We start from the raw sequence: 13,997 nt of genomic DNA, 5'->3' as shown, positions 1-13,997 counted from the left end.
TGGAGGCCTGTTGGTTTTCAGTGAGGAGATGGAATTCAGCCTCAAGTCGTTTTTCACCCAAAGCTTTTATTTGTAGGGTTTGGATTTTAACGGCAGTATTTACCCATAATGTTTTCCCTAACAAAGAATCTGTACCTTAATTGTTAGTGTTGTTGTTGTTTCAGGTGGTATTAAAGGCAGATGTGGAGATCTTGAAGAAGAAACTGGAGTTCCTCTCTAAAGTGCAGAAAGGTGATGACGTTTAACCAGATGGACGATTACTGTTTTGAAGGTGCACTCTCTACGGAAATGTCATTTCTCTGTCCCCTAGTGGCCACAAAATGAAATACACTAACAAAATGGCTCACAAATGCAGTTCTATTTAAGCCAATGCAGTCCACTCACCAAGACCCTCTCCCCTTAGTCCTTCTTACCAGAAACAGGAGCTACATCTTCAGCTGGAATTCTGTAGTTGGTTAAAACTCAAAATTATGCTTGGAGTGGAGCTCTGAAGCTAGGCCCAGAGAGGCAGCTCGCCTAGGGGTTAGGGTGTTGGGACAGTAACTGAAAGGTTGCTTGTTTGAATCCCCAAGCCGACAAGGTGGGAAAAAATCTGTCTTTGGGGAGAGCAGTTAACCCCCACAATAACTGCTCCCTGGAGGCCGATGTCGTTGATTAAGGCAGCCCCCATCGCTCTGATTCAGAGGGGTTGGGTTAAATACAGAAGACACATTTCGGTTGAATGCATTCAGTTGTGCAACTGACTAGGTTTTCCCTTTCCCAGCATGCAGATGGAGGAGGAGTTCAGGAAGCTTCACCACTTACTATGAGAGGAAGAGGAGGCCAGGATAGCTGCCTTGAGGGAGGAAGAGGAGCAGAAGCGTATGGTTCTGAACCCAACCCCACAGCAGTATAACTCTTTATTGATCTTCCAGAACCAAGTACAAGGTCAGATCCAGAGCTTGTTTCAGGAGCGCTGATCGATGTGGCACAGCAACTTCGGCAACCTGCAGTTCACAGTCTGGGAAAGAATGGAACATGGGCCAATACAGTGAGTATTGCCGTATGACCAAACAAGCATTGAGCGTCAATAGTTATCTACTCTAAAGAGTCTCTGTTCTCTTTGAAGCTCCTGTGTTTCTGGGACCCCAACACTGCGAGCCAATATGTCATCCACAGGAGACTGCTGAGGGGACAACGGCTCACAATAATGTCCAGAACGGAGCAAATGGAATGGCATCAAACACATTTGATACCATTCCCCTAATTCCGCTCCAGCCATCACCACAAGCTCATTATCCTCCATTAAGGTTCCACCAACCTCCTGTGATGCCATCCTGTCTGAGGCTCTGGGCCTTGTTTCCCCGTTGCGATGTAACTTAAACATTACGATGATTGTACCAGATGCATCTTTATTCAGTGTTTCCCAAACCAGCACGTAGCGAGAGCGTTCGCTAGGTGCATCGTTAGACCAAGTGTCCATACAGATAGGATCCAAAGTAAAGCAGCGCTGCTTTGGGATCAGCTTTCTCCATTCTAACATTACCTTAACATTAGTATTAATCCACAATACTGACGACGGATCAGTTCCTAGAGAGATATTACCACCTATGGCTGCAGATATTGAGGCGGCTTATTCTAATGCTTACCCGATAGTAATACACTACACCACAGAGTGGGCACGTTGTCACACATCATGAAACACATTGAGGCTAAAATTATAGACAGTAGCCTAGTCGCAAAATGTAACTCAATTGATTGAACATGAAATGTATTTAAATATGATTGAAATAGCCTATATAGGGCCATGTAGCCTATGTATCTTTTAATGCAGTCATCTTGGTTTTCGTTAGAAGCATCATTTTATCCTTCACTCGTTTGTAACAATTGCAAAAACCTTGGCAACTTTGTATTTGTAGTCAACTTTGTTCTGAAGTTATCGGCAGTCACAGTCAAACAGATGGCCGAAGCATCTTGATTCTATGCTTAACGGAGATCTTCTGCGGAAGGGCAAAAAAGGGCAAAAACGGAGCCCAAAAAAAGCCTCCAACGCTGCAGTTTGTCTGCTCTTCGAGTGGTCTGGATCACTCTTAGATGTACGAAGGTTTTAAGAGCCACGATACTGACGAAGGCTACTAAAGATCCATATTTACAGAAGGTTATAATGAGGGTCTTAATGCTACGAAGGCTCTGGGAAACGAGGCCCTGACCTTTACCAGTGACTGTCAGAACCAACAGCTTCCTGACAACCCAGAGAGGTTGAAAGAAAATGACCAGGGATATGGACAAATCCCTCTTTTTTCTGCCGTCCTGGGATCTGAAGGCTTTAACTCAGCTAAGACAGTGAAGAGTGTTGACGTTACCTGGGTGGTCTCTGAGTCTATCTGCAGAAACTTTGTTGTAAAGAGTGGAGATAAGTGTATTCTCGGTGTATAAATTGTACAAGAAACCGAGACGGCGAAGCAGCATACTTCAAAATGAGGTATCCAGGAACCTCTAATCACCTCGGACATGTACAGAAACAGTTGGGGAAGATCTGAGTGCAGCTGGACTGGGAGAAAGGAACACTGTCTTCCTCTGATCCCGATGAGAACACACACCTACACACATTCACACACCTTTTCATTGAGAAAACCTTTCCGCACATCAATGTGGGGACAACCCCCATCTAAGGGTCTGAAGGCCTTGGAAACATGGAATAGCACAGCAACAGCTGATACCACCTGCTTGTGATTAGGGTTGCTGTCACGTCCTGACCTTAGTTCCTTTTTTATGTCTCTATATTAGTTTGGTCAGGGTGTGAGTTGGGGTGGGCATTCTATGTTTTGAGTTCTATGTTTTCTATTTCTATGTGTTTGGCCTGGTATGGTTCCCAATAAGAGGCAGCTGGCAATCGTTGTCTCTGATTGAGAACCATACTTCGGCAGCCTGTTTTCCCACTATGGGTTGTGGGTAGTTATTTTGTGTTTCTGCACCTGACAGGACAGTTTCATTTTCATTCATTCTCTTTGTTATTTTGTTTTGTGTTCAGTTTAAATAAAGATAACATGAACACTTACCACGCTGCGCATTGGTCCAATCCATCTTATTCCTCATCAGAAGAGGAAGACAATCGTTACAGTTGCAAAGGTAGGGGATATTACTATAAACTTGATAAGTTTACCATAATGTGGGTGTCTTTCAAGGATTTATGTAATCTATCACTAGACATCTAGTGGCCGTTCTGGGTACTTCAGATGATCTCAGGCGTCTGTAATAACCTCTGCCCTCTGAGTGGAATAAATATGAAATCATCGAATAAAACAATGTTTATCAATAGAAAATGTAATGACAAAGCTAGAAAACATGATCCTAAACATAAACCATCAACTTAGTGAATACCATTGGTGTTTAATATGAGGGTTTAGCATGAAATATCCCTATTACATGTTTTTACAACTGCCACCAGTTTGATGCCAAAACTTGCATTTATTTGACGAAGTCAATATGTGTTTGTTGTCAATGTTTTGGTGTCAAACTGGTTGGTGGGTTTGCAAAGTTAGTTGAAAATAATGCTATTTTCTCTTTTTTTATTTTGATGTTTTATTTCACCTTTATTTAACCAGGTAGGCTAGTTGAGAACAAGTTCTCATTTACAACTGCGACCTGGCCAAGATAAAGCAAAGCAGTGCGACCCAAACAACAACAGAGTTACACATGGAATAAACAAACATACAGTCAATAATACAATATAAAAAGTCTATGTAGAGTGTGTGCAAATGAGGTCGGATAAGGGATGTATAAATAGACCATAGTGGCAAAATAATTACAATTTACCAATTAAACACTGGAGTGATAGATGTGCAGAGGATGAGTGTGCAAGTAGAGATACTGGGGTGCAAGGGAGAAAAATCAATCAAATAAATAACAGTATGGGGATGAGGTAGTTGGATGGGCTATTTACCGATGGGCTATGTACAGGTGCAGTGATCTGTGAGCGGCTCTGACAGCTGGTGCTTAAAGCTAGTGAGGGAGATATGAGTCTCCAGCTTCAGTGATTTTTGCAGTTCATTCCAGTCATTGGAAACAGAGAGCTGGAAGGAAAGGCGGCCGAATTGGCTTTGGGGGTGACCAGTGAAATATACCTGCTGGAGCGCATGCTACGGGTGGGTGGTGCTATGGTGACCAGTGAGATGAGATAAGGTGGGGCTTTACCTAGCAGAGACTTGTAGATGACCTGGAGCCAGTGGGTTTGGCGACGAATATGAAGCGAGGACCAGCCAACGAGAGTGTAAAGGTCAGTGGTGGGTAGGATATATGGGGCTTTGGTGACTAAACGGATGGCACTGTGATAGACTGCATCCAATTTGTTGAGTAGAGTGTTGGAGGCTATTTTGTAAATGACATCGACAAAGTCAAGGATTGGTAGGATAGTAAGTTTTACGGGGGTATGTTTGGCAGCATGAGCGAAATAGATTTAATTTTGGATTGGAGATGCTTCATGTGAGTCTGGTAGGAGAGTTTACTGTCTAACCAGACACCTAGGTATTTGTAGTTGTCCACATATTCTAAGTCAGAACCGTCCAGATGCTGGATGGGCGGGCAGGTGGGGGCAGCGATCAGTTGAAGAGCATGCATTTAGTTTTACTTGCATTTAAGAGCATTTGGAGGCCACGGGAGGAGAGTTGTATGGCATTGAAGCTCGTCTGGGAGCGTTTGACAGTGATGAGGGGTGGTCGTTTGACCGCAGACCCATTACGGACGCAGGCAGTGAGGCAGAGATCGCTGAGAACCTGGTTGAAGACAGCAGAGGTGTATATGGAGGGCAGGTTGGTTAGGATGATATCTATGAGGGTGCCCATGTTTATGGATTAGGGGTGGTACCTGGTAGGTACATTGATAGTTTGTGTGAGATTGAGGGCATCAAGCTTAGATTGTAGGATAGACCTTGAACCATAAGGTCTATCTACTAGAAGCTCATGGACAATTTCGACACAGATTTAATAAATGAATACTACATTGGAATAATAATTTTTAAAATATTCAAGTATGAATTACCAAAATTACAATAGATTACGATAGAGTTTCTGTCAATTACCAAATTTACTGAAAATTACCGGTAGCTTTGCAATTCTACTTGTATATTGATTTCCTTGATATTTACGGTTGATAAAACATGGATGAGAGAACATTTACCTTTTCTAGGTAGGGGAATGTTTCTTCTCCTGCCTGTTTGACTTTCTATTTGAAGTTTGGCTTCGTCAGACTACTGCTTCAGTTTTCTCAGTGTAATAACTACTGTATGTACAGCATTACGATGGAAATCAGTCCTATATTTCACATACAGTGAAATAGTCTCTTCGGTGCATTTAGTTCTACCGTGCATTTTGAAGGGGTTTCAAATTGGAGTAAACATTCTAAAATAGTTGTAACTAAGAAAGATCGATAAGAAACCCTGGACTCTTCCGTGGATTCACTTTCTGTCATGACATTCTTGCCACCCTGTCATGACATTCTTGCCACCCTGTCATGAGTGACAAAGAGAAAAAGAATGACGGAGAGAATGTCATAAATGTAGGCCTATTGTCTGTGTCTGTCACTGTCTGTCAGTGTCTGTCATTCAGCCCATCCATCTCCTCTACCTCCCTGGCACCATCAGGGCATTGACACGCCTCCTACTATTTCTGCTGTGCCTCTCAGTAGGAGAGCTGATGGAAAGACAACGCTGTACGCTAATGTATTTGATTTCAGAAACATTTAAGCGGACCCCTATCCTCCATCTCCTTTACACACCATTCTCAACTCCACTGTCCTTTTTACACCTGGGGGCGCGTTCAGTGGGACACACCGTTTCCTCAGGCCTTTCAGGTGGTGCACAGGTTTAGTGCCTAAGGTGTTCACTCAGGAACAAACCGTGACATGGTCTCAAATCCCACAGTCTTCTAGTATAAGAAGTTTTATGAATAGTGTAGCGTTGGCTGCATGCTTAAATGTGATGATGCAACACTCCTCAGCAAAGAAAGCACTGCAGTGTCGTTATGGGTTAATACTGGGAATCCCACTCTTACTATTGAATAATGCTGCTAGCATGAACAGATTGTTTAAGTATGAGACATGAGCAGGTGTGTTTAGAAGCTCAGGTGTGGTTTCGAGGGCTAATGCTGGTTTTAGGTCCCAGAGTGATGTGTCCCTGTGCAGAGATGGGCCTGACCTAGGTCCCAGTGATATGTCCCTGTGTAGAGACGGGTCTGACCCAAGTCCTAGTGATATGTCCCTGTGTAGAGACGGGTCTGACCGATGTCCCAGTGATGTGTCCCTGTGTAGAGACGGGTCTGACCCAAGTCCTAGTGATATGTCCCTGTGTAGAGACGGGTCTGACCGATGTCCCAGTGATGTGTCCCTGTGTAGAGATGGGTCTGATCTAGGTCCCAGTGATATGTCCCTGTGTAGAGACGGGTCTGACCTAGGTCCCAGTGATATGTCCCTGTGTAGAGACGGGTCTGACCTAGGTCCCAGTGATATGTCTCTGTGTAGAGATGGGTCTGACCTAGGTCCCAGTGATATGTCTCTGTGTAGAGACGGGTCTGACCTAGGTCCCAGTGATATGTCTCTGTGTAGAGATGGGTCTGATCTAGGTCCCAGTGATATGTCCCTGTGTAGAGACGGGTCCTAGGTCCCAGTGATATGTCTCTGTGTAGAGATGGGTCTGATCTAGGTCCCAGTGAGGTCCCAGTGTAGAGATGGGTCTATGTCCCAGTATATGTCCTGGTAGAGACGGGTCTGACCTAGGTCCCAGTGATATGTCTCTGGGTAGAGATGGGTCTGACCTAGGTCCCAGTGATATGTCCCTGTGTAGAGACGGGTCTGACCTAGGTCCCAGTGATATGTCTCTGTGTAGAGACGGGTCTGACCTAGGTCCCAGTGATATGTTCCTGTGTAGAGACGGGTCTGATCTAGATCCCAGTGATATGTCCCTGTGTGGAGACGGGTCTGACCTAGGTCCCAGTGATATGTCCCTGTGTGGAGACGGGTCTGACCTAGGTCCTAGTGATATGTCTCTGGTTAGAGACGGGTCTGATCTAGGTCCTAGTGATATGTCCCTGTGTAGAGACGGGTCTGACCTAGGTCCTAGTGATATGTCTCTGGGTAGAGATGGGTCTGATCTAGGTCCCAGTGATATGTCCCAGTGTAGAGACTGGTCTGACCTAGGTCCTAGTGATATGTCTCTGGGTAGAGATGGGTCTGATCTAGGTCCTAGTGATATGTCCCAGTGTAGAGACGGGTCTGACCTAGGTCCCAGTGTTATGTCTCTGGATAGAGACGGGTCTGACCTAGGTCCTAGTGATATGTCTCTGGATAGAGATGGGTCTGACCTAGGTCCCAGTGTTATGTCTCTGGGTAGAGATGGGTCTGACCTAGGTCCCAGTGTTATGTCTCTGGATAGAGTTGGGTCTGACCTAGGTCCCAGTGTTATGTCTCTGGATAGAGATGGGTCTGACCTAGGTCCCAGTGTTATGTCTCTGGGTAGAGATGGGTCTGACCTAGGTCCCAGTGTTATGTCTCTGGATAGAGATGGGTCTGACCTAGGTCCCAGTGTTATGCCTCTGGGTAGAGTACAGTATCACCCTAGGCTGTGAGCCAGTCCAGAGCTCAGGTGAGAGATCAGAATCACAATCACATTTATTCACCAAGTACATTGACACATACCCACAATGTGACTTGGTGAGATGGTGCAGCCAGCATTAGACAAAGTACACAAACAGAATACGGACAAAATGACACAACGTCTACATACAATATAAATTCAGTTAACCTAGAATTTTAAGAGAGTAGTGAATTTAGAGTGGAATATATCTACAGGCAATATGTAGAGGGCAGAGTGCAATAGCTGGTGAATACATGTAGTGAGTGTATGTACAGTATGTACAGTGCCTTGCGAAAGTATTCGGCCCCCTTGAACTTTGCGACCTTTTGCCACATTTCAGGCTTCAAACATAAAGATATAAAACTGTATTTTTGTGTGAAGAATCAACAACAAGTGGGACACAATCATGAAGTGGAACAACATTTATTGGATATTTCAAACTTGTTTAACAAATCAAAAACTGAAAAATTGGGCGTGCAAAATTATTCAGCCCCTTTACTTTCAGTGCAGCAAACTCTCTCCAGAAGTTCAGTGAGGATCTCTGAATGATCCAATTTTGACCTAAATGACTAATGATGATAAATACAATCCACCTGTGTGTAATCAAGTCTCCGTATAAATGCACCTGCACTGTGATAGTCTCAGAGGTCCGTTAAAAGCGCAGAGAGCATCATGAAGAACAAGGAACACACCAGGCAGGTCCAAGATACTGTTGTGAAGAAGTTTAACGCCGGATTTGGATACAAAAAGATTTCCCAAGCTTTAAACATCCCAAGCAGCACTGTGCAAGCGATAATATTGACATGGAAGGAGTATCAGACCACTGCAAATCTACCAAGACCTGGCCTTCGCTCTAAACTTTCAGCTCATACAAGGAGAAGACTGATCAGAGATGCAGCCAAGAGGCCCATGATCACTCTGGATGAACTGCAGAGATTTACAGCTGAGGTAGGAGACTCTGTCCATAGGACAACAATTAGTCGTATATTGCACAAATCTGGCCTTTATGGAAGAGTGGCAAGAAGAAAGACATTTCTTAAAAATATCCATAAAAAGTGTCGTTTAAAGTTTGCCACAAGCCACCTAGGAGACACACCAAACATGTGGAAGAAGGTGCTCTGGTCAGATGAAACCAAAATTGAACTTTTTGGCAACAATGCAAAACGTTATGTTTGGCGTAAAAGCAACACAGCTCATCACCCTGAACACACCATACCCACTGTCAAACATGGTGGTGGCAGCATCATGGTTTGGGCCTGCTTTTCTTCAGCAGGGACAGGGAAGATGGTTAAAATTGATGGGAAGATGGATGGAGCCAAACACAGGACCATTCTGGAAGAACCTGATGGAGTCTGCAAAAGACCTGAGACTGGGACGGAGATTTGTCTTCCAACAAGACAATGATCCAAAATATAAAGCAAAATCTACAATGGAATGGTTCAAAAATAAACATATCCAGGTGTTAGAATGGCCAAGTCCAGATCTAAATCCAATCGAGAATCTGTGGAAAGAACTGAAAACCGCTGTTCACAAATACTCTCCATCCAACCTCACTGAGCTCGAGCTGTTTTGCAAGGAGGAATGGGAAAAAATTTCAGTCTCTCGATGTGCAAAACTGATAGAGACCTACCCCAAGCGACTTACAGCTGTAATCGCAGCAAAAGGTGGCGCTACAAAGTATTAACTTAAGGGGGCTGAATAATTTTGCATGCCCAATTTTTCAGTTTTTGATTTGTTAAAAAAGTTTGAAATATCCAATAAATGTTGTTCCACTTCGTGATTGTGTCCCACTTGTTGTTGATTCTTCACAAAGAAATACAGTTTTATATCTTTATGTTTGAAGCCTGAAATGTGGCAAAAGGTCGCAAAGTTCAAGGGGGCCGAATACTTTCGCAAGGCACTGTATATACAGTGTTGAACATGCATTTGCAAAATAATGCTGTTGTACTGTTGGTCAGCGCTGTGGTGATCACAACAACCGTTGCCCGGCTTCACCTCATTATTCCTAATAGCAAAGATAGTTTCTGTTAGTTCATTTACAGAGCTTGGTAACACTATTCAAAAGTGTCAGACCATTGCCATTCGCTGGAACATAAACCCAGAAATAAGGTCTTATTTTCAGCCCATCTCACACCTCCTCACGTTGTCTCAGTGTAACTGTGACATTAACAAGAACACACTGCTTTGGCTAAATGTTTTTTTATAGAGACTTTAAATAGACAAACACAACCACAGCCATTAATCAGGTCCTCTCTGCGATGGGTTCAGATAAGCCGGCTGATTCGCCGTCCAAGGACGCTGCGAAGGTCGCCGCGGCGCTGCAGATTGGTGATTGCTGTGTAAATCGATTACTGACACTTCTTACTATCTGTCAAAGAGCAGACACACACACACACACACACAGACAGACAGAAGGAGAGAACTTCCTGTCTTCTGAGAAAGGATGCTGTTGTTTTTGTTAGTTCCACAGACAGGCGCAGGGTTATCTGTCTCTCCCAGCTGTGCCACCAAGCTGTCACCTACTGCTGCTTTGTTCTGGCAGGAGACACCTTTGCCAGCTCTGTAGCCACAGGCGTCTGTGTGTGTGTGTGTGTGTCTGTCTCACTGTTTGGTAATGTATGTGCGTGTATGTTCATGCTTACCACCTTCCTTCTTGATGTTCCCTTACATCGCTCCAGACAATGGTCTCTCCCCCCATTAATTTCCCCCCCAGCACCTGTGGCGACATCTACTAAACTGCAGCCACCCAAATCTGCAGCCCCCTCACCCCCCTGTCTTTCCCTGGGTACAAACTCCAATTACCCAGAGCACATCACTGCAAACAGCCACTTTGTGGCCAACCACCTGTGACTGCATTGCTGGGGCCCTGCCCTCTAGAGGTGTGGAAACGTCCCAAGCCCCCTCGGCAGCCAGCGATTGATTAAGGAGATCAACATTGATTAAGGGAGCAGGGGACATCTGGACGGCCCAATTTATGGCCCTCATCAATTATTCAAATGCACTGCCACCGAATTGGATTAGCGGTGACGATTCTCCTGCCATTGGTTCGTTTCCATCCCCTGTGGTGTTGCTTTCATCAGCTCATCAGGCTGCTGAGAGACAAGAGGGTCTGGTTGGAGTTGGGCCCTTATAATGCCTTTCTGTGTGTGTTTGTGGTGTGTGTGTCAGACCTACGGCTTGTATGTAAGGCCGCTATGACACAGCCCCACAGAGCCAAGGCCAGCGGGTTATTCATATTCATGTTGTTTATGTTGGAGACGGCTCTCTGTGTGTGTGCGCGCGCATGTCTGAGAGGGAGAGACACACAGGGACACACAGGGACACACAGGGACACACAGGGACACACAGGGACACACAGGGACACACAGGGACACACAGAGACACACAGGGACACACAGGGACACACAGGGACACACAGGGACACACAGGGACACACAGAGACACACAGAGACACACAGGGACACACAGAGACACACAGGGACACACAGGGACACACAGGGACACACAGAGACACACAGGAGCATCTCTCCATTGTATCTCTAACACAGGGACACACAGGGACACACAGGGACACACAGAGACACACAGGGACACACAGGGACACACAGAGACACACAGAGAGCAGGACTCGGCATCTCTCCATTGTATCTCTAACACAGGGGGAACAAGTTCAGGAATCTTGGACTACCATCCGGAGCTCCCTCAAGGCTTCCCCACACACAGGACCTTCCTGTGTTCCCTCATTGGTTTTGAATGACAAGGTTGGTTATACCCCAAATCCACACAATACTAGCCTGGTCCCAGATCTGTTTGTGCTATCTTACCAACAATGACCAAAAGAGTTGGAAAGACAACATGTCTGCTAAATGACTAAAATGTACTACGATCAGTAGGTGCATTAGCAATGTTGAGGGATACGATCTAGGAATCACTGCTCATATGATTTATTTCCTCCCATTCCCCCGGGCCGGTCGGCCCTGTGTTTTCCTGTTCATTTCCAAAGGGCTATAGGAGTCTGCCGGTCCCTTCTGCACAGCTCAAATCCATTATCACCAGGGAAGTGATTTGAGATGTAAGAAAACAATACTACAATAATAAATTGAATGTATTTTTCAACCGGATAATCAATTTGTTCTGATGTGGGACCGTGGCCTGGTGTGTGTTGGTCTCTGTAATACGTGTGTCAGAGAGAGTTGTGCTGGTAAATGGCCTGTGCAGTTAAGAATGGGTTGCATGGTCGTTATTGATTAGGGGAAATGGCGGAGCGGATTTGTGTGGAGAGCCATGTACTGACCTTCAAAAGGAGAGCCATGTACTGACCTTCAGGCAGCTGGTTCAGTGGTGTGTGTCTACATGGAGTATGCGTTAGTGATGCATGTGTGTGATTGTATGTGGTAGGGCGTGCATGCTTGTGTGTAGGGGGGGGCAGATCGATGGGAGCGTTTAGTGGGAAGCTGTGCCTAGTACGCCTCATCTCAGGAAGTTGGATGATTTGTAACACAGGGAGCCATTGATAGAGGGACGGTAGTTGGCATGGTTGTGGACCTACAAGCTGATGCATTGTCCATTAGCTGATATTAAAAGCTGAAAATGAGGCACTACGAACAGGGAGCACTAAAACGCCTTTATCAGTCCAGTCCGGTTACGAGTCCAAATCAAACTGGTAGCGTGTGCTTTCCTGGGCCCCTCCACCCTGGGCCCCTCCACCCTAGCTAGGGAGCCCCTGACTGACTTCTGTTCCTGGCCCAGTGGATAGTGTGCTGTGAGGGGTTTCTCCCCATCTACCCCCAGGTTTCTGTGGCGTCTGTTTGGTGGGAGGGCTGGCTGGGGCATTATTTGTCCCGTTCCGTTTTCCTCGCTGGGCGCTACAGCTACCCGTCTCTCTGTTGTCTCTCCGCAGATGTTTACCAAGACAGATAGGCGAAAGGCAGACTAATAATGGTAATTGCTTCCATCTGCTCGCACACAGCTGTCAATAGTGCTCACAGTCAATCCCTGGAATTAGCCTAGCGTGGCACAGTCACGCTAGCATTCTGATCCAGCCAGCCGTCAACCATCAGCATGTCTGGGTTTGGGGCACAATACTGAAAGCTCACTCACTCCCCTCTCCAGTTTAAACACTGTTTTTACTACAGCGATGAGGAGTGTGTAATGCCGGGGGATTCGACTAGGCAGGATAATGCACTGTTCTGAGAATATGCCTGCATCCCAAAAATCTGTCCCTTCTCCCAAACTGTGCACTAACACCCCCCTCCCTCACATTTAAAAGCATTGGTGTGGTGTAAGCAGTTGCTAGATAGTTTTCAACATTCTTATCTACTTTTAAATCCATGAAGGGAAGTGAACAAGTGTTATTGAGAGACCACTGAGAGAGAGAGAGATGTGAGAGAGAGAGATGTGGCAGAGATGTGACACCGGTAAGGGTTTCTGGACAACCATTTTCAGATGTTTTTCGGTGAAGCAGTGGACTATCACGAATGTGTGAAAAAGTGAATGGCTTATAGGAGAGTGTAAAGTAGCAAGTGAAAGACTAGCCGACTTTTAGGAGGGAAGAGACCTTTTAAAGATGAAGGGGGAGAGGAGAAAAGGGAGGAAGAGAGAGGCTTTTAGCACTGGTTGTGGTATGACACCTTTTAACGGTCCTGACAAAACCCTCCTCTTGCCTCTGTCTCAGCTTCATTCTTCAGGGAGTTTATGAGAGAAAACGAGTCGGCCATTAGAGTCTGATGTTGGGCAGACTCCTAGTGAAACTCCCACACAAACTACCTCACCTTGATCGTATTCATGTTAAAGGCATAGTTCACTTTTTTGTTTGCAAAGTTGTAGCATAGTCTTGACTTACCTGGGGTGTTGTCTTTTTTCATCCAAACGGTTTAAAATACGTTCCTCTGCTGTTGGAAACAGTGACAAACGACAACACCGTAGGTACATTGAACATCTACAAAACTATTCCTTTAAACCTTTAGTAAACAAGTGAACTAGTCCTTTAAACCTTTAGTAAACAAGTGAACTAGCCCTTTAAACCTTTAGTAAACAAGCAAACTATTCTTTTAAACCTTTAGTAAACAAGTGAACTAGTCCTTTAAACCTTTAGTAAACAAGTGAACTAGCCCTTTAAACCTTTAGTAAACAAGCAAACTATTCTTTTAAACCTTTAGTAAACAAGTGAACTAGTTCTTTTAAACCTTTAGTAAACAAGTGAACTAGTCCTTTAAACCTTTAGTAAACAAGTGAACTATTCCTTTAAACCTTTAGTAAACAAGTGAACTATTCTTTTAAACCTTTAGTAAACAAGTGAACTATTCTTTTAAACCTTTAGTAAACAAGTGGTAAAGGCGTTTGTTCAGCTAGGAAGTCATGGCAACCCCTCATACCATCCATTAATAGTCAAGCA

General features: G+C 44.9%; 1 protein-coding gene across 1 annotated transcript in view; it reads right to left on the bottom strand.

Moving 5' to 3' along the window:
• Positions 1 to 4,820, bottom strand: part of LOC135516590 (plexin-A4-like) — a 104,851-nt gene extending 100,031 nt beyond the window's left edge. Inside the window, exon 1 of the mRNA XM_064940937.1 lies at positions 4,680 to 4,820. Within this exon, the coding sequence (XP_064797009.1) occupies positions 4,680 to 4,820 (141 nt within the window). The remainder of the gene's footprint in view (positions 1 to 4,679) is intronic.
• Between the last annotated feature and the right edge of the window lie 9,177 nt (positions 4,821 to 13,997).

Source organism: Oncorhynchus masou, chromosome 27 (genome assembly GCF_036934945.1).
Source record: "Oncorhynchus masou masou isolate Uvic2021 chromosome 27, UVic_Omas_1.1, whole genome shotgun sequence".
Classification (NCBI taxonomy): domain Eukaryota; kingdom Metazoa; phylum Chordata; class Actinopteri; order Salmoniformes; family Salmonidae; genus Oncorhynchus; species Oncorhynchus masou.
This window is presented reverse-complemented; position numbering and strand designations above follow the sequence as displayed.